Source organism: Notothenia rossii, assembly GCF_949606895.1.
Source record: "Notothenia rossii genome assembly, chromosome: 6".
NCBI classification, from domain to species: Eukaryota; Metazoa; Chordata; class Actinopteri; order Perciformes; family Nototheniidae; genus Notothenia; species Notothenia rossii.
This window is the reverse complement of record NC_136909.1, coordinates 82,083,037-82,104,545: the sequence shown is the minus strand read 5'-3', so window position 1 is coordinate 82,104,545 and position 21,509 is coordinate 82,083,037. Positions and strand designations below refer to the sequence as shown.

General features: G+C 42.3%; 1 protein-coding gene across 1 annotated transcript in view; it reads left to right on the top strand.

The window, feature by feature from the left end:
- The window catches only part of LOC307044659 (uncharacterized protein), a gene marked incomplete at its 3' end in the record, with an annotated part of 131,981 nt that overhangs the window by 53,600 nt on the left and 56,872 nt on the right, over nucleotides 1-21,509 (top strand). Inside the window, exon 5 of the mRNA XM_079689970.1 lies at nucleotides 8,606-8,679. Within this exon, the coding sequence (XP_079546096.1) occupies nucleotides 8,663-8,679 (17 nt within the window). The 5' untranslated portion in view covers nucleotides 8,606-8,662. The remainder of the gene's footprint in view (nucleotides 1-8,605; nucleotides 8,680-21,509) is intronic.

Sequence of the window (21,509 nt, the reverse complement as noted above, 5' to 3'; positions counted from 1 at the left end):
CTCAGAGGGGCCAGCAAACTTCGGAGACCCCATTGTCTTTCACACAGACCAGGGTCCAAATATGAATATGCATATTCATAAGCAAGAGTGCGGTTTTCATGGCCCCCGCAAAACCCCTCCCAACGCCTCTTTATTCATCTTTTTATAATATCCTTCCCATCTCATTTTCAATTCAAACGAGGCGTTCGGCAGATGAAAGGTTATTGTGTCACACCCCTTAAGGTTTTTACAATGGTAGAAAAAGGAAAGAAATTATAATTACATCCTTTGCCTGTGTGATTCTGTGATTAGTATCGGATGATTATTTCTGGAGATTGAACATGTGTGGGTTGATACCAGGAGGTGAGTCTTCAGAGAGACAAAAGTACTTAACCGCTCATATATTCACGAGGTCAATATGATATTATTTCCTCAGAACTTGTCACTGTAGTTAAATAGTGAGAGAGCAAATCCCACGCTGTCTGGAATGAAGAGCCCTCACTTTCTTGTCAGCGCAATCACCAGCGCCAAAATAGATCCTGATCTCTCTCGCTGAATGTGAAATATGCCCCTTAAAAAAAAAAAAAAGGGCTTCAACATCTCTTCCATGTTTTAGTTCAACGTGAAGCAAGTGTACGCTGCCCGGTGAAAATCAATGGCGCTATTACTAATCATGGTGAGCGTCTTCTCCGCGGAGTGATGAGAAGCTGCTGGGAAGGCCCTCATCGCTGCGAGGGATTCAGTTACATGTGAAGACAGGCCGCGTCAAGCTTACACAGTGAAGACAACTGTGGGGAGTCGTTAGATCTCCTCACCCGTGGAGAGCATGGAGATGGAGACGAGGGGGAACATCTTGTTGAATTTCATTTTAACACTCAAAGTCCTTTCAAAAACACTTCCTCAAAGATTATTTTAGGGGATTCCTGCCTAGTAAAATATGACAAGAAGATTTGTAGGGAGATGGAGGGAGAGAATTTATACTTTGCCACAACTCGAATGAACTCAGTATGGTACTTTATTCTGTAGATTCATAGTTGGTTCATCTGATTTCTGAATACATTTATGATTGAGTGTGTGGGACGCAGCTGAGTTTGAGTGCCTGTAGAGATCAGAGTACTGTATATTTGTGATATCTTCATTTCTTGTTTTCCCAGAAGGGATAATTAAGGTTGTACCTTGTTTCAAACTCAAGGTGCAAACAGCCTGTGGGAATCATATACACAGGGCTGCTGTTCTTTGGTTGATTATTGATTATACTGACGAGCACCATCTACAGCACATGTGTCAAACTCGAGGCCCGGGGGCCAAATCAGGCCCTTGGTGGATTTAATTTCGGCCCGCATGATAATTTCTAATTACTATTAGATCTGGCCCGTTGGTATAGTGCACGCACACCTTCACTCCATCCTGAGGGTCTCCTCAGCTCAGAGCCTGACCCCAAATATTGATGAACTTGCACCCAAGATGAGATCCCAAGTATCTGAACTAGCATCACCGAGCAGCACACTGAGTTTCAATGGATGTTTCCTTCTGGACTTTTTCTCTCATGACAACAGGGCATGTTTGTTTGTTCTTTGAGGGAAATAGTTTTTTTGAAGCTGTTGTTGGCCTGTGGGAAAATGTAATCATAAGAAATGAGTCTGGAAAAGCTGCAGGTAGAGCCATAAGAAATGAATGAAACTGATTATTTAATGTTTAATGTTGTTTTTATAGGCAATACTTTAAGCTTTGTTAGTTCCAGGTTTAATATGTGCAATAAGTTCATTTCAATAAGTTTTGCAATAAACATTGAACCAGTCCCGCCCTCGACTAGTACCCATTTTTTAAATTTTGGCCCACTGTGTATTTGAGTTTGACACCCCTGATCTACAGTATAGTTACATCAATTAAATATGAGTATTTATGGGATGTAGCAAACTTGTCACTGAGGAGGAGTGCAATTCAGTACCACTACAGCAATAAAAGGTCAACGATCTGGTGGAAAGCAGTGGTTTTGAAAGACATAAACAAATATTGTTCCTTTTTTTCAACTGGTTTCACTGATAATGCCAAACAGGGCAACATGTCAGCCAGAGTTGGATATCTGTTTAAACATCATTTCGACCGTTATGATACCAAAATTGTTTATGGAAACACATTTTTTCCACTTCGATCTCCTCACAGAAAAACGTTTGATTTTACAACTTACGAATTCCCCACTGACTGTATTATCAATACCTTTTATATATTGATAAAATATACACATTTCATATTTATGAACTTATTATTTATGAACTTCAAGCCCCAAGACTATTTTCCTTGTTTGTTTCCAAAGTTTGTGTCGTATTTAAAATAATTTGCTCTGGAAATTGTTCTGCTTCTCTTAAGGAACTATACAGTTACAAAACAAACAAAGATTAAACGGTGTGCTACTTGCACTAATACAGCCAAATATTTTTCTTTTACCACATCTGTCAAAAATAAGCTGCAAATGTATTCAATATGCTTGTAAAAGACAAAAAAATTCAGCAAAACAACTTATAAACAATCTTAGAGTGTGGCTGCAGAAAAACAGACGCAGTTTCTGACACGCTTCCAGTGGAACATGGGAAACAGTTTACATAGCTGTGGCTCAGTCAGTGGGACATGCTTGACCTTCAGTGTATGAAAAATGTACTTTAAAATGATGAGCAATTAAAAAATAATCAAAGCCACTCCGATGTCCATTAGTTAGAGGAGTCTCCATCGTGTTAGAGGTGGACGGCTTGACTGATATCTACTGATAAAAGCTAAATCAGTCAACACAACATTGTTTATTCGTTTTATGCAAGCTATAACTTGGCAGCATGTTTTGAACCTCGTACCCCGGTTTGAATTTGACTTGATGAGCATGGGCAGAGTGTGTGAGTGAGGTACTTCCCTGCCTGTATCTGATCCTCAGTGACAACACTCTTTAGTGGGCGGGGTCCGACATCAGTCTGTGACACTGGAAATCTGGACGTGATCATTACCGAGGCCGAGAGTCAAGGCCATTAGCTCCACTCCCCCTCCGGTGAATTATGGGTCGTCTGTCACGGGGGGCCCAGTGTCCGAGACCTGTCACGGTGAAAGATGAAGGGGTCCTTGCACTCTCCAATGAGCCGTCCGTGGAGATGCCCGCGACAAACGACCCGTGAGCAGAGACACACCTTTCATCAGTGAGAGCGATGGGAGCAATGGGACGACTGTGTGTACTGTGTGTGTGTGTGTGTGTGTGTGTACGGAGGCAGTGTGTGTCTGTGTGTCTGTGTGTGTGTGTGTGTGTGTGTGTGTGTGTGTGTACGGAGGCAGTGTGTGTCTGTGTGTCTGTGTGTGTGTGTGTGTTTGACTTGACCCTTTAAATACCCTTCCCCCTTCTTCTGCGATCCATATTTTTCCTTTTTCTTCATGGCCTTGTGATCGCTCAGAAAATGTTCTTGCTCCCTGCTGACTAAAATGTAATCAGGCACCTCTGTGTAGTTTAACAGCGCAGTATCAGTGATTCATACGACACCAGTCCTTATTGTATCCTGTCTGTACTGTAGGAACAGTAAAAGAAGAAGGGCTCAGATAATTATCTACCTTCCTAGGACTGGCTTTACTGTATACACAGAGTGCTGAATATAAGGACAAATGGGATGGACACAATAACAGAAATTCCACAAAGTAAGAATCTCAACCAAGTCTCCTAAGGAAATACTTACAATTAGTTGTCACAATGCCAACCTCCCAAGACAAAGCAGGAAGTAGTTTGCTCTGTATGTAGCGAGTGTGAAGCTCAGTGTGGTGAAAGTCCAAGTCCTTCAGTCAAAATGTAACTTTTTCATGAACCATAACCACACTCTTCTTGCACCATAACATCGTGTATTTGCCGTGTCATCCCAACATGCCCGAACCTCAACCACCTCATATACCTCATTCACACCAACGCAACTCCGGTTCAAGCTCCGTGCTAGAGCTTTTCAGGTTCAGAACCGGTTCTTAGCTCCGGCTCTTTTCACACCGCCCAGAGTCCGACTGGTGCTGCGTCATTGCGTCATCGTTTGTGTCATGACGTAACCGTTTGCGTGCCTGCTTCATAAATCCAAACCGCGCGGAAACCCCTCACAGCTGACACCGACAACAACAGCAATGGCCGATTGTGTATTGTTGTTCAGGAGTTGATCCCGCCCCTGCCCCCCCGCCTCGGCGTAAGCGGTGCTTTTGCTCTAGCCGGACAATTTTTTGGTGCTTGAAACAAACCGGATTCCGGAGCTAAGAGGCTGCTCCGTTGCGGTGTGAAGAGGAAAACCCGGTGCTTTTCAAGCTCCAGCTCCGAACTGGCCCTGAAACATCGTTGGTGTCAATGAGGTAAAAGTTGCCATGCTCAGATGTTGTACTGATTTAAATGTTTTCGGACGCACTGAAAGGATAGTTTTTGTGCATAATATTCAGGGCTTTGCAGAATTGTCTTCGACATTCTTGTACGGTTATAAGGTTGCAGAACATTAGATCTTAACTTTGCAAAAGCGTTCAAATTGACACGCCATTGGCAAACCTCATCATGTGCTCACAATGAGGCCAGTCCTGTCTGTTGTCTTTTGAGGCCGGTGATACTGTATTTGTTTTGTATATATGGTGCTCTAGAGACTTTTCCCATCCTTGTATAGAGTAAGTCCTGCAGCATTTTGTTTTAAAAATGTGAAAATATGTCACAATTACACCTTTTTAAATGTTTCAGACTCAAAAAAGCCAAATTGAAGCCTCTTTAGAGCATGTTCTTGTTCCCCTGCTGACAAAAATGTAATCAGGAACCCTTTTGTTGTTTTAGAAATGTAGTATCTATAATGAACTACTACTATTTGTTTACAGATGCAAGTCCTGAACAGTTTGGTCTGCTGAGGTTGTAAATAGCAGCACAGATTAATGACTTTTATTGTCACCGATTAGTTTCTTTACTTAATTAATTTGTATTTAATTAACGCTATCTTCGTCCACAATAGATGCCTGACATTTCAGAGTACTGTGATTTACTGCATGTCTTCCCTGCCCGTTTGTCCTTGATCCAGCTTGATGATGATGCCGTTTCACGACCAACCCCTGTTCATTGGATGCCTCTTGCCATAGCAACTTATTTGGATTTATGAAACTACCAGACCACAGATGTATGGGAATGTTATTCATAACAATGTTTTTGTAAAATCTCTGAATACACACAGTAATTACATCCAGAGTCAAAGCAAGTACGGGACCTTTACCCCTAAAGCGCATAAGCCTGAATATGCATTTGATTCACAACATACAGTATATTCTACATGCGCATAAATAAACATGAGCCTTTTATTATTTTCTGTCTTAATACATCTTCTGGGCCAATAAGTAATGTTTGTGTTCCTGGCGCTGGTGTGTGATGTAATCTTTTATTTACATATTGCAGGTATCATTTTTCATCCTGTCCATCGGCACATAGTAAGAGAATTCCCCAGTGCAGTTTGGGGTTTCTCAGAATATGCATCAGGAACTCCCAGTCAGAGGAAGTGGCTCTAACTAATGTGCTTATTTGGAAATTAAGCAGCCAGAACCCCCCCCCCTTCTTCCTTGGCAGTAGACTCCACGGTTGCACTGTTTTCTATTAGGATTTTCCAACTCTCTCCAACCCTGTTTCTGTTGGTCTCTTTCAGACCTTTTAAATTGTATTTGTTTCCCCCTCCTTGTGTCATATACCTTGATTTCCTTCCCTCTCTCATCCTTTAATTGTTGTACTTTCAGTCATTACCTCATCCTCTTTAATTGCCTCCCTAAACTTCGATTGAGACGTGCTTCCCTTTCTGGACATACCTTTCCTTTCCATCACTCTTTCCACTTTCTAACCGCTCCCTCCATCTTCCTGCACCCCTCCACCCTCGTCCTAACTTCCCCTCCATCTCCTCTCATTCTCCATCCTCCCCTCCTGCACCTCCTCTGTAGTGGTGGTGTGGAAACGCTGCTGCAGTGTGCTCCGGGCAGAAAAGTAGGCCAGGATTACTCTTGCTGGCTTGTCCCCAGTGAAGCGTGTGTTACATGTGTGTGTGTGTGTGTGTGTGTGTGTGTGTGTGTGTTTGTCTGTCTGTGCATGTGTGTGTGTGTGTGTAGGTGTGTGTTCAGGCCTGGGAGAGAGTGGGCATACAGGCTGGCCAGCCAGCAGTCGGGGTAGAGCTGGGCATATGGAGCCTCAGTATTGGGCCAGCAGGTATTTTTCAGCGTCTGCTCTCTCCGTCTTTGTTTAATATTTCCCTGCTTCTTGGCGTCCTGGCCGCAGAAGCCTGTTAGTGCTGCCAGCACAGACGCTCAGTGCGGTAGAAACTCAGATGGAATATTACTTCTGTCAGGTGGACATCATGTACATAAACATAAAAGAAAACATGGTTTGGACAGGATCCTATGGTAGGTTTATGAAAGCTAACTGGAAATAAGCACGCAAACTCCCAGTTTGAGAAAAAGTGAGAAAATGACCAACACTTGAAGTTATGAGGATTTCTTGGAGCATAAGTAGCGATACAATTAGGAGCCGCTTTGGAAATCTCTTTGACTGTAGCAAGATGTGCAAGGCATTGTGTTTTTTCAACATTGGATCATTTATTTTTTTAAATCTGCGACTACACACAGAGAGTTTTTGTCACAGGTCATTCTTGACATATATCTCTCGAACCTTAAATATTAGAAAATATCTTGAGCTGTCTTTGACACTGGTGATGTAGGCAAGCCAAGTTGATATGTCCTTCAACAATGCAATTCAAAGTGCTTTAGAAAAGCTATACAGTAAAACTAGAGATCAAATAAAAAAAGAAGTTGCATTTTAATAAAACTTAAAGGAAAATGAAAATAACAGTGCAGGGCAAGATACGTATAGGTAAATGGGCTCTAATTTAATAAAATCAAATGGCAGTTAATGTCTGACAATCTGGCGACAGGCTTTATTCTTTAGTTGGATACTATGAGATCTTGATAATTGCCACACACACACACACACACACACACACACACACACACACACACACACACACACACACACACACACACACACACACACACACACACACACACACACACACACACACACACACACACACACACACACACACACACACACACGCGCACAAAGTCCTCATTTTCAATCCTCACCGCCTCAAACTTAATTGTTCTCTTAATTAGGTTGCAGAGCAGTGCTTATGGCTGCAGGGAACATGTGTACGTACAGTAAATGTGTGAGGGTGTGTGTGCATATCTGTGTATCCATGTAAAGATACATGCATGCGAGTATGTGTGTATACATGCATTTCATCACCTCTGTGTATTGCATGGTATGCCTGGAGCTCTGATGTGTGAGCACCAGTAGCTCCGCGGAGAGCCATGCATGCCAAAACCCAAATTCCCCCGTACAGCCTAACACTCACCACCCCCCCCCCCCCCCCCCCTGAACATTATCTACCCTTGCTAGTATCGCTCTGCACAACCTTACTCTCAAATTGTTTGGAGTTGCTTTTGTGCACAAACAACCTGCATGCACTGTTTTTCCTTTAAAGCATATTATAGTGGCCTACTTACATACCTCTTTTTACTTGCATTTCTTCTGATCTTAGGTGTAAGAATACCCCTTTTTTGTATCAAGCGCCATGCATGATGTTAACGTGTCTCCATTTAAAGCAGCAAATTATTTTTTCTTCTTCTGTGCCTTTATTTTAACAACCCTAAAGCCCCCTATTTGCCAGACACAGGTTTTTCTGTAAGATATTTGGGGTTGGCAACAGTAACGGAAACTCAGTAACATCAATGAAGGACAAAATAACATCAAAGCATATGTGGAAGAAAATTGTGAAAATCATTCCAGGAAATGTCCACATCGCATGTTTGATCCCCACTTTGACGAACACCATCTCCTTCTGAGATTCATCCTCAGAGCTATTTGAGAAAAGCCACCTTACCCATTTAAGAATGCCAACGTTACCTGGTTGAATAGGTTTGCGTGCCCCTCCGGTTGGTCTCAGGTGAGGGGGCCGGACTGAGAGCCCTTCAAAGACATCAATGGAACAATGCATGAGGGAAAGAGGAACCTCACCTGGACTCCAAGGGACACCGGAGCCCTGTGCAACCAGGCCGGAGCAGAGCTGACTGTGACAGTGCCTTCTAGTGTCTGGGCTCGTACACATGAGATCTGGTCTTACTCACAGCTGTATAATATACACCACCTCCAGTAAGGATAGGTGTAGCAACCTGGTGCCTTGTGAGTTGGGTAGTGTGCAAAGCCAGGGATCGTGCATCGTGGGTCTTGGGATGTGGATTGACAACTTTTAGGTAATAAAGGAGCCAGAACTTGAGGCAGAAGAATGTAGTTGGTTCTACGTAGACCTTACGCTGAAATCAAAAATCCAGAAACTTGACCCTGTTGGATCCCGGAGAGGAGGATGATGTCGCTAAGTTAAACCTTGACTCTGATTTGAAAAAGGCAGAAGAAAATGAATGAATAGATGGTTGGACTTCATGAGGATTAGTGACAACTGAAGAGATTAAAACAACTCACCACTTTCCTCAAGGTGAGAAGTTTGCCGTCTTCTATACATGTGTCATACAACTGCATTCAAATCCATACTCATGTCAAGTGTTCTTCCCTCAGCACAAGGCCTATCAAGAATCGCCTTGGAGACGATATCCACAGCAGATCGCCTTGACTATGAAGACTAATATCAGGTGAGTGCTTCCCTTTAACCAACACTTCCTCCATGAGTTTAGAGATATCATGCATCTCATATGGATGTTAGTCGTTCCCACAAGATTCATCCTGATATGCTACTGTAGGCCACAGCTTTTGTGTTTCATTAAATGTATTGAGAACATTCAGACTCCCCTGAAGCTCTTATTTCTAATAATCATTTCTCTACTGCCCCCATCCAAACAAACTGTACATTATTAGCCCCAGAATTAGCAGCATTTTAATAAAGCAATCAAATTAAAAGGTTTATTAATCAGCCGCCATGTTTGTTGCTCTGGCAAAGACCAGTACTGTACTTAACATTCGGAACAACTGTGGGCAAGGTAGATTCCGAAAATAGGACAAAAAATGCACTTAAATGTACTTACCCTATTTTAAAAATAAACAGGCTACTTTGAGCAGAATTCAAAAGTATTCAAACTGCGCCACGATTGGCTTTTGCTATTCGGGACACAACTGTAACCTGAGAACAGTTAAAACAGATTATTGAACCAATAGCTGTTGCTTTCTGAGAATTGCCTCTTCATACTGGTCCGGTGCAAAGTCACTTCTACTCAGTAATTCTTCTCCCTGGTGGACTTATGATTAAAACGTGAAAACGAGGCTCCGTCCAGGTGAAAGTGTTTACGGCCGGGGAGCATAGCTACGCAGGTGAAAGTGTTTAGTGCTGGGTAATGCAACCCTATCTTGGCCCCCCGCTTTTGCAGCTGCGCATAATTATAGTCTCTTTCTTTCTCTTTTGATTGTTTCCCGATGTACTGTATGCGCATGTTAGCCAGGAAAAGACATATTATAAAGTATGAAGTACAGTGTGCTCTGTTAATCCCTTCCTCTTTAATAAACTCACTGCAGCCATGGCTGTTCTTTTGAAATAGCTAATCAAAAACATATTTCCAATAATATACAACAGTGTGTAATCAAGAGTGCTGGAGCTGATTTGTAAAACTCTGACAATCGTACCTAAAATAAAGCTTAAAATTGATTGAATTAATCCGAAACATTCCGTCAAAGCTTAGAAAATAAGTATTTAAAAGATATATTTCCAAACTACGCATTTTAATTCTTCAGTGTTTGATTCAGTTCTGCTTCCTGACGGTGTGTGTACAGTATACACAGATCCTTGTGTATACCAGAGGGTGGAGGGTCAGGAAGGGGGTGCTTCCATCAACCTCCAGCCTGTGGCTTTCTTGCTGCCTAATTAACCATCATTTTACCCAGAGCCTGAGCTGCTCTGATGGGGGATAAGCTAGCCTTTGACGGGGGAAGGCAAGCGTGGCGGTTCCTAATCAGGGGGCCTGCAAGTGGGGTGGAAAACACCTGTTCTGGGTACAGGTGTACATCCCGGCACATGGCTGCACTCTTTTGCTCCGTCTCCCACTTCCTCCCCCCTGCTCTTTCTCATCTTCTCTCTTTACATGATTTCTGTCTCACATTCCTGCACTGTAGGACTCTTTTAGTATTTATTTCAGATGCTTACATGTACGCAGTAGCCTGGGTTTTTGGTCAAGTAAATAAACCTTCCCGAAAACAGGGTTCTAAAACAGCTCTTGGTGATAAGTGTCTGGATCTTTGAACCTATTTTGTGGCATATTTCTTAACCTCGTTGAAGCTTACTTTACACAACTTCATGTCGGGATATTCCAGTAGTTTTCTTAACAGAAGAATCATAAGCATTGTCGACAATCACAGTTAATAGGTTATGTATATCGGTCCTAAAATAAGAGAGAAACTGTTTCTGCAGGAAGTCAAAAGGATCAAAGCTGCAGTCTTTCTCAGACATAAGTTCATTCCTCTTTACATAGGATTGTTGAAAGGTCCTCTGGGAAATGTAGTCAAAACCCTCTTGGTTGTCCTGGCTTTATTTTGTATCTCTTAATCATCTAGTGACCCCTTATTTGTATCTTCTTGGAGTCTCAGGTTAAGAGCCACTGCATAAAGCAATCACAAGTTATGAAATAAATAAAAACAAGATATGACGAATATAAACATAACATTAAGGACCACACAATCAGACCTGTTGCAATTATCAGAGTCAATAATGTTTGCTGAAAAGTATGGCCATTATTGATCCATTGTTTCAGCAGTGATGGTCAAGCTGTAATGACATCCAATCAGCAACAAGGTCTCCTGCTTGTAGGGCTTTGGTAATGTTCTGTTTATTACTTGTACAATACAGCTTTTCTTGAATAAGTCTGAAGAATATAAGCGAGTAATGTAAGTTGTGATGCTCCTGATGTATTTGGGGTCCCGATGACATGGCATTAGTATTCTCCGAGAAGGTGTATTTCTGCACGTCTGCACAGTCTCTCCCTTCCTTCCTGAATTTCCTTCCTCTCCTCTTTTGTCTTCATTGGAAACAGCCTGCATCTTGCTTTTCACTGAAGGAAGCAGTGCATGGATAATATGGTTACGCCGTTACTGATGCATAAAGCTGCGTGTCTGGTTCTTGTCAAGACCTTGCCACCAAAGTCAATTTGCTCGTGCCCTGGCAGAATGTAATATTTCTTTAATCAGATCAACACGGAAATTACGTTGGTGGACTGTATTGATACGAGAGGAAATAATTAAACTCGGGGCTCCAGGAATAATTTCACCCTCTGAGCATTACTGTAAACCCTATAAAAAATAACAAATCCTCCCTCTCCTCCCTCCTTTGCAGGATGAGATAAAGAGGAAACCAGGAACGTAGATAGACGGATGAGATTTCATTTACCCAGCCTCTGTTTTTCCTCCAGCCTTTCAGCAGGTTCCATGTGCGACATAACGTCTGAAATACGCTCTGAGTTTCTGCAGCTAAATGTGCTGTTTAGGGTAAAACTAAAGAATGCTAAATACACTTCAACATTTGTGATACACGTCTTTCATTTTGGTGATTATTCTCTGTGCCAGGGGACATAGAAATCTAATGGAAGTTGCATCTCTGTGTAGAGTATCAATAAGCCTGTTGCTGCGTCTTCATTATTGTCCCCACCCTGTGTAAGGTTGTTAAATGAGACACTCAAATGAGCCAGACCTCTCTAATGGCTCTTATTGAATTTCCTCAGCCCCACCTGGATTACCACCATCGTTTCCCTTACCCATCATGCCTTTCTCCCTGGATAACACCAGGAGGGATGTGCCATCAACGGCACAAAACCCTTTAAATGCCTTCAGCAAGGTCATTCATAAGATTATTCTAACATAGAAATAGCTTCCATGAGTTACAGGAAAAGGCACCGATATAAATTCCTTCCGGAAAGACCATAAATGTGGATTTGTATTAAATTGGCCCAAAATCTTTCAAATGTAATAATCTAACTATACCTGTTTTAGATGACATACACCTTTTTTTTTTTTAACGCTTCTCAAAAGATTAGTACCATTTCTAACAAAATGCTTATTAAATGTTTTCCATATGACATTTTTTACACTGCATATTTGTGAATAACTTTGATACAAATACTCAGTTTCCTAAGTGTTATGACATTTTTATTTAAAGAATATATATATATATACATTTATATATAGTTTGCGAAGAAAAACTTAAAAAAAAGTTATTATAGCAAATATTAAAGATCCCATGTCATGACCATTTCTACTGATCATAATTCCCTTGTTGAGGTCGACTAAAATAGATTTATATTGTGCAATGTTCCAAACTCACATTGGTTTCTCATACAGCATCTCTGTATAGTATGTGTTTTCACTCTCTGTCCTAAACGGCTTGTTGGAGCTCCTGCCCCCCCCCCTCCCTGTGAGCCCAGTGGCCGTCGGCGAGACAGCGAGACACAGCGAAACCCAGCCCGAAACACACACACACCCGCAGCCTGGCTGGGAGTTTGTGTGTGTGCCCAGGCTGAGTTCCGCGGTGTCTCGCTGTCTCGCCGACCCCACACAGTGCCCCGCTCCTTGCAGCAGCGAGTCTCGCAACGTCCCGCCGAGTGTGTGTGTGTGTGTGTGTGAGGAAGTCCGCGGGTTGGTCCAAACGTAACGGCTCCACGGACGTAACGGCTCCACGGATTGGTCCATTTGGACGTTACGTTACGTCACTATACCCAAATACGTCACTGTACCCAGGAAGAAAAAGAGAAATGTCCAACGAGGCGTTCTGGGGCAGCATAGACAGGTCTTCTCTATGTTAGAGTTTTACTCGCTACAGGGTGTACTTTGAGGGTTTGTGACTCTGCAGACCGTTCACATGCAGAAAAACCTTCATAACACACAAGGGGACGGGTAATAACCAGAAAAGCAGGACATGGGACCTTTAAGCAATGTATACATCTTGTTTTTGCTCACATCAAATGGTTTAAGTCCAAACAAACAAGTTCAAGTTATGTTTTAAATGTTTCGACCAGAGAAGAAATGCAGCTTTTTAACCTAGTGCTACCTTGTAGGAAACATTTAATACAACCTTGATCATGCATTTCCTTTATTCATAAAGCAATGCACACACACTTTCTCTCACACACACTCACTCCCTAAAGTGTTTTATATTTGGCCTTGCTCAAGGGTTGATGCTATTTGTTAAAATAGTATAAATCATTATTCATCAGCCTCCCCTCAGCCCCTAATGGTTGGTTACGACCTGTTTGCGTTGAGTCAAGGTGACTGCGGCTGCGTGACGCTCGGCTGCAACTGATACAGCTTGTTAGCAAATGAAGATTAAGTGTTAGCAGGAACAAAACACAATGCACCTTGATCAGGCTCTCAAATGAAGGATTCATTTACGCTTCTCTTGAATGAGCAATCCTCACGGTCCGTAATTATTTAAGTTCCATTTTGGGTTAATTATGGTCATTAGCGTTATGTGTTCTTAGGGAGGGGCTAATTCTGAGAGAAGTGGCTTGAGATTTAACAGGAAAAAAAAGCCCATTCGAGCTTTGAAATGAACAGATCATTTGATTTTGAGGGGCGGAAATTGATAGAAAACAGCAGGGATACAGCTGAGGAGGGAACAATTATTCTAATGGTGTGACAAACGCAGATGCTGCAAATTAGATTTAGTTTAGTATAGGTGCTCCCCTACCGGTAACCATTGGGAGGTGTGTGTGTGTGTGTGTGTGTGTGTGTGTGTGTGTGTGTGTGTGTGTGTGTGTGTGTGTGTGTGTGTGTGTGTGTGTGTGTGTGTGTGTGTGTGTGTGTGTGTGTGTGTGTGTGTGTGTGTGTGTGTGTGTGTGTGTGTGTGTGTGTGTGTGTGTGTGTGTGTGTGTGTGTGTGTGTGTGTGTGTGTGTGTGTGTGAATAAATCTTATTCCTTAAAGGTAGGGTAGGTAAGTTTGAGAAACCAGCTCGAGTGCGCTAGAATTTGAAAATACACGACTGGAGAAAATCTGCCACTTCCTCACAGAGCCCCTCCTCCAACACACACGAATGCGCACATGACCAATGAGGGCACGGGATAAGTTTGTGCACAGATGGAAGGCTGACAGGCAGGTAGGCCATCCAGTTACTTTAGCCGGGCTGGCTCAGATGATTGGTCGTACTTTTTACAGTATTACGAAAAAATATTATGGATTTTTTGTCAAAGCATTTAAGATATTCATTGCTATCGGGATGTTAAGAGCATTCCATGAAATATAACAAAAAGTGTATCTCGAGCCGGTTTCTCAAACTTACATACCCCACCTTTAAGATGGAAAATTCCCCGCACCTGCACTGAATATGATGTCCAAGATCCATAACACACATATCTATAAGTTTGATTGAGTAGAAAATACTTAGGTATGGTTTGTTAGATCACAGGCTTTGTTCTTCCGGGTTCCATCCATCTTGACATAAAGACAGCAATGCATATACCGAACCTGCGAACTCAAATCAAATGTGCATCCATTGCTCTGTGTTGATCTGTTCGGGGTTCCCTGATACGAAAGCTTTGGGAATCTGTGCGCTAGCAGGAGGTGAAATAGAGCGTGCGGTGTGCAGTGAGAGGAAGGTTGAGAGGGACAGCATGATGAAGGCTTGTTTGGCTCTGCTTGTTTCTCCTCAGTGGAGCAGCCCAGCGTGAGGAAAAGCTTGTTAAAACCCTAATAGTAGCTATCAAAGGCTATTGATTATCTTTCCCGCCCTGTTTGGGTGACAAAGTGAGCATTAGCTGGAGCCATAGAGCTTTTTAAGACACGTTTCCTCAGGGGCCGCCCATTCCCCTGGGTTGTCCTCTGCTGAGATCACATGCACACACACACACACACACACACACACACACACACACACACACACACACACACACACACACACACACACACACACACACACACACACACACACACACACACACACACACACACACACACACACACACACACACACACACACACACATCCGCACTCACTTGCGTCTCTTTTTTGAAAGCTAACACACTGCTATCCTTTCACCCTCCTGCCACCAGATAATCCATTTTACAGCCAGGGATCAAACACTGAACCCTCTGGCTGTGTGCTGCAGTACTACTGTAATACACCGGACACACACACACACACACACACACACACACACACACACACACACACACACACACACACACACACACACACACACACACACACACACACACACACACACACACACACGGACACGGACACGGGCACACACGGACTCGGACACGGGCACACACGGACTCACACACACACACACGGACACGGGCACACACGGACACGGGCACACACGGACTCACACACACACACACACACACACACACACACACACACACACACACACACACACACACACACACACACACACACACACACACACACACACACACACACACACACACACACACACACACACACACACACACACACACACACACACAGTTCTCGTAAAACTTGGTTAGGGAAGTTTCCTGCAGTTCATTTGCTGATTCTTTTTTTCTGCCATGATGCATAAAGAATGTTGTCCTTAGAGAACCAAAAGGAACATCCCATTACTACAGAGAACAATGAGTACTCTCTTGTAGGTAGCCAATGATGTACGGAGCAGGCTGCATAGCCAATGAGCTCCCATTCTTCCAGTTTAAGTGCATTTCTCCTCCAGTGGTGTTGGAATATGGAAGGGAAATGCAGTAAAGTATGGTAGCACCAGAAGGAGAGGTTATGTGAGGCAAGTTATACATAAGGCATTATAACAACCAAATTAATGGATGTCTGTTGAAATATTCATGCGATTAACCCCCAGATTTAGGGTGGGCTACATGGAAATTCAGAAACTTTGATATGGTGTGTTTGTGTCTTTTTCGCTTGGCTGGCCTGCATCTAGTTTGCAGACCTGGAGATGTCAGGCTGCTTTGAAAACACTTCCTGTCCTCGGCTTTGTGTATGCAAGACTTTGTCAAATAGGCCAAGTCTCTACTGTAGTGTATAATGAAAGCTGCTTATTTTAGCACAAGGCTTCATATGTTGTTGCGGTAGGAGAAATATATTTTAAACCTTATCTGTGATTTAGTTTAAAGAGGCCCTATTATGCTTTTTGGGATTTTCTGTTTCCTGTAGTGTGTTATAGGTTTTTGTGCATGTAAATGGTCTGCAAAGGATTTCTAGAGGGAGTTTCTCTTACACACACCCTGCCTGAAACCACCTCCATTTGACTCCTCTGTTTACTTACATTACATGGTGACATCACTACTTAACACTTGCACTTCAATAGGCTAGCTATGTATTCAAACAAGTGTTGGACTTTTTTGTAACACGCCTCTAATGGCAGATGGGAATAAGACCCTTAATACAGTCTGTTGGTAAAATGTGGACCCTCCATTTCGGACCTAAATTAAAAAAATGTGTTTAAAATAATTCAGTTCATTCAAAGATCTACAAAAAAAGGATGATTTCATGATTTAAGTTTGGGAAGTATTCAACTCCCTGCAATTTCAAAATCACAAGTTCATAGTTATTCAAATAAATCAACAAAAGCAAGCAGCAAATTCATATTCGACTCAATTTGAGATGTTATCACATTGGGACTGCGTGTCTCCTCGCTTCACACACACGTAATCTACTCTAAAAAAAAACATGGGTCTCCAATCGATAAAGCCTTTGTGGTAACATGACCCAAATGTTGATATTCTTACTGTATGTGTTGGTGGGACGCACCGGTCTGTGTAGAACCGGCATCACTCACTGTAGCGTGACACTGCAGATGTATTTAGTAGCTTAGTAAGAGGATATTCAATTTATTCATGATGCAAACCACAGGCTTGATGTGTGTTTGTGTGTGTGTGTGTGTGTGTGTGTGTGTGTGTGTGTGTGTGTGTGTGTGTGTGTGTGTGTGTGTGTGTGTGTGTGTGTGTGTGTGTGTGTGTGTGTGTGTGTGTGTGTGTGTGTGTGTGTGTGTGTGTGTGTGTGTGTGTGTGTGTGTGTGTGTGTGTGTGTGTGTGTGTGTGTGTGTGTGTGTGTGTGTGTGTGTGTGTGTGTGTGTCAGTGAGTGAGTGAGTGTGTGCAAGCGCATGTTGAGTGTGGAGTGAACCATGAAATGAAAACACCCTATAACCATTTCGCTGCATCTCTCAATTAGGACATCATCTATGCAGAGGGAGCATTGAAGAGTGGCTTCTTCTTTATTTACAATTACACACCGCAGAGCAGACAAACGGGGTGCTGAGGGGGAAAATCTTCTGCCATCCACTTTGCAAAAGATCCAGGGAATAGAAAAACAGACATGTACTGTACGACTTGCTGCATTGTCCTCTGCAACTTGTGGGTTTGAGACTCGTCATGCTTAATAGTTAATATCAACTGCTGGGACACACTTTATATGCTGCACAAAGGCTGAGGAACTTTTTCGGCTCAACCGAGTCGATGCACCATCACTGTGGAACTCATGACTTATTGAACGCCTTTTTTTAATGCCTGCATCCATTTTGGGTCCCTGTCACTAGTTTATCTGGCAATATTTTGCACACTTTTCAATTTTGTGACACGCCAATCCCCAAAGTATATTCATTGGGACTTTTTGATATGTATGCGGTACATTCACAGACACCTGACTTATATTATGGGTTTTGATCCAATCCACCAACATTGTTTTTTTGTTGTCTTTACAAAATACATATCTTGCATGGCACATTTTAAAAGTAAATTGACGAATTCATGTTAGGAGACATTGAAAGTGCTTATCTGTTTCTTTGGAAATGTTTTTTATTTACAATTGAAAGAAAAGCTTCTACAGGGCGACTGTGGCTACGAGGGAGTGCGGTCGTCTTTCAACCAGAAGGTTGTGGGTTCGATCCCAGCCCATGCAGTCAACATGTCGATGTATCCTTGGGCAAGATACTTAACCCTGAGTTGCTCCCGATGGCATGGCCAACGGTGTGTGAATGTGTGTGAATGTTAGGTCCTAGAGTAAGGTACACTGCTCTGTATGAATGGGTGAATGACATGTAGTATGTAAAGCGCTTTGAGGGGTCTTAAAGACTGGATAAAGCGCAATATAAGTACAGTAAAAAAAAAAAAGCTACCTTTTATAAAACTTAAAGGGAAATGGATGGTGGGTTTAAAAATAGCAGAAACCAGGCTTTACATGACTCTTGTATGTGGTTACATTTAGACAACAAAAGCTCTTAAAGGTAGGGTAGGTAAATCACTTCAGAAACACATTTTGTTAAATTCCATGGAATGCTCTTAACATCCCGATAGCAATGAATTTCTCCATTCTTACCTACCCTACCTTTAATAATGAAAAATCTTGTCTTCATTGTTTGGCATAACTTTTTCAGTATTGAATCAAAACCACAGACTGTCCCTAACTTTAACCAACAGCTATGAGTGCACACATATAAAGTATATAATGAATAACAATAATGCACACAGGTATTTGAGGCTTGTGTCCCTTGCACCCCATAAATAACTTTATTATATATAAAGTTAGCATGGCCTTTGCTCCTGCTTTCAAACAACTATTTGCAACCTAATTTAGCAGCAGATGATCTGGTTGATTAGCTCCATGAACAGGCTTGTACACAGAGGGGCAGATAGGCTCCCAAAAGGCAGTTTTATCCTCAGAACTGTCCAGGGATCAACAAAAGAGTGGCTCCATACCGGCCGTTCATCACCCATCAGGCGCTGTGGTCGTGTGGTTGTAAACACGGCCAGGTCCAGGTGTTGACGTGCTCCATAAATTCCAGCTAAGATTGTAGCGGTCGATTCAGGCCTCTTTAGAAATGCAGGGCCACTCTATTCCTCTGATATTTTATACATGAAGCGAGCCATTTACAGTCTGATGAGCAAGTCTGGCTTATTAATGATATGGCCGTGCTCTTAGGGTGTCGGGCGCCAAGCAAATACTCATGTAAAATTAAACACAATCTGTTTACAAAGCAGAGCAAATCAGACCACTCTGGAGCTTTGTTGTGAGGCCTAATCAGGGCTGCAAGCAGCGATTTCACTTGTTTGTGGGACACTATATAACACTCACGAAAAGGTTTAAGGAAACAGCCGTTTGAAACTTAGTCAAAAAACATTCAAATGTTCTGGGAGTGGGATTCCTGTTTGAGTATTTCCTGGCTCACACATCTGCTCGAATGATGTCATAAGTCTAGCAAAGTCCTGACAAGACTAGAAGGCTGAATTATTCAATGATGGCCCCACTTTTGTGGAATTATTTTAAGTATTATAATTGCAGCTGTGTTCGCCTTGGCCTGCTGAGGGAGAGAGAGAGCGGGGCCCTGTGGGGAGCGATCAGCATCGTCAATGGTATCAGGTTACCACGAGCAACCCAAAATACTCCCTTAATGACGGCCAAATTGAAGGGAAAGCATTGACCTAAGCTGAGACCAAACCTAAGACAATATTTCTTTACACGGTATGGATGGTCCTCACATGGCCTTGTAAGCTGTAGAAAAACACAAAGCCAGACGGACACCTTTATCGCTGACATAATAGCAGGCAGTTTTCTTTCTAATGTGCGATTACTCAAGGGTAACTTCACATATAAATATTGCACAATGAATCACGCAATCTTTATTTAAAGGGACCTGACCTTAATCTGTGTTATATTTAAATGTTGTCTTTGGAGCATATGTAAAAGTATCTTATTAATCGTCTGAATCATCAAGATAATCATAATTCTGCAGGTTGAAACGTGTGAATATGATTATATACGAGAGAGATGGGTTTAAATCATCAGAAATGAACAGAAGCTAACCAAGAAACACTGAATAAATAAAAACAAGAAGTGGAGCAGTGACTGTGGGTTAAATTCCCCCTCAGTTCTGCTGAAAGGCTCCTTGGTATTAGTTTTGAAGGCAGAAGAGGTCAGTGATAATAGTCCTAGTAGGTGAAAGCACATTTATAGGGTTATAAAAGAATAATGAGTGTTATTTAGACAAATTCTGTTTTTAAGCTTCAAAGTGTGAAGATGTTACAACCTGGTGCATCGTGTCTGCATCATGTTTGGAGAGGGGTAAGCCCGACAAAAGATGATTTGGTCATCACATGCATTAAAGCGCCTCTGTGAATATAAGCACAAGATTCCAAAACTCCTGTTGGGAATGTCCTTGCGCTTGCTTCTAAAGGGGAGGCTGTGGCTCAGTGGGTAGTGTGCTGGACTTCAAATCAGGGAATAGCAAGTTCGAGTCCCACTGCAGTCAGCATGTCGTTGTGTCCCTGGGCAAGACACTTACCAACCTGGCTATGAATCAAGAGGAAAGCATTGTGTGTGTCATTGAAACTGAGCCTGACAATCTCCATGTTAACTCTAGAACTCTCCCCAAAATGGCTCCTGTGGGGATTGTCCACAGCACTGAATGTATGGAAGTCGCTTTGGATAAAAGTGTCTAACAAATGTAATGTAATGTACATGCAAATTAAAGAAATTGCCCAAGTTGTGCCAACAGACGATCTTGCATGTCACCACTGCCTAAACTACATTTCCCAACCTGGCTGTGACTCAAGAGGAAAGCATTGTGTGTGTGTCTTTGAAACTGAGGCTGAACATCTCCATGTTAACTCCAGAACTGTCTGGCCAAATGAACACAATGTTTTCCACTAGGCAAATTGTAGGTGTAACATGTGTGTGCCTTGAAGCTTACCAGTTGGATTCGTTAGCTAATGGAAGTGGACACGTGACACCAGAGCAGGGCTTTAAACCCTATCTAGCACACCCCCTGAACTCTTGGAAAAGTTAGATGTTTGACCGTGGTGATGGATACCTCTCCCTCAAGCTGTGTTTGTAAATGACCTACCTGGTTACTAATAGGTTGAAATTAGATTGTACTTTATTAAGAAACGGAGCCTACCTACTTGGTCGCTGTGAAATCGCTTGTTTCCGAAACTTCTGTGATGAGTTTGTCACCCTACTCAAAGATAATTATGCACTAGTCTGGGGAAATTATGCCTACATTGTGCTCTTGAGGAGATAATTGCAGTGCCGAAGCCTACGTATCACATGAGGATCCAGCCTCATTCCACAAATTAAATGCATGCATATCACTAACAGCCTATGTATATTTTCACCACTACTTGTATTACACTGTGTGAGTTCCTCTGTATGGCATATTTCCCCCGATGATAACAAACGAAAAACAAAATTATTGCGTTAATTGAGCTGTTGTCAGGAGACGAATAATCATGCCTGTCAAATTCCTCACGGGAAAACAACAGTCAGAATTAACTTTAAGTGAAAATGTAATTTCCATAATTTTCATTTTGCAAAATACCCTTTTTTTTTAGCTCATTGTGCTGCGAGTTTCATTAAATATTACACCTAAGAATGACTGGAATAGACGTGTTAAGCAGATAAATAAGCTGCTCAAAATTAATGAATTTCTCAACTATGAAGTCACACTCCCATCGCAGGTGTAAAGCAGGTTGTGATTTAGGTTGACGGACGACTAATCAGGA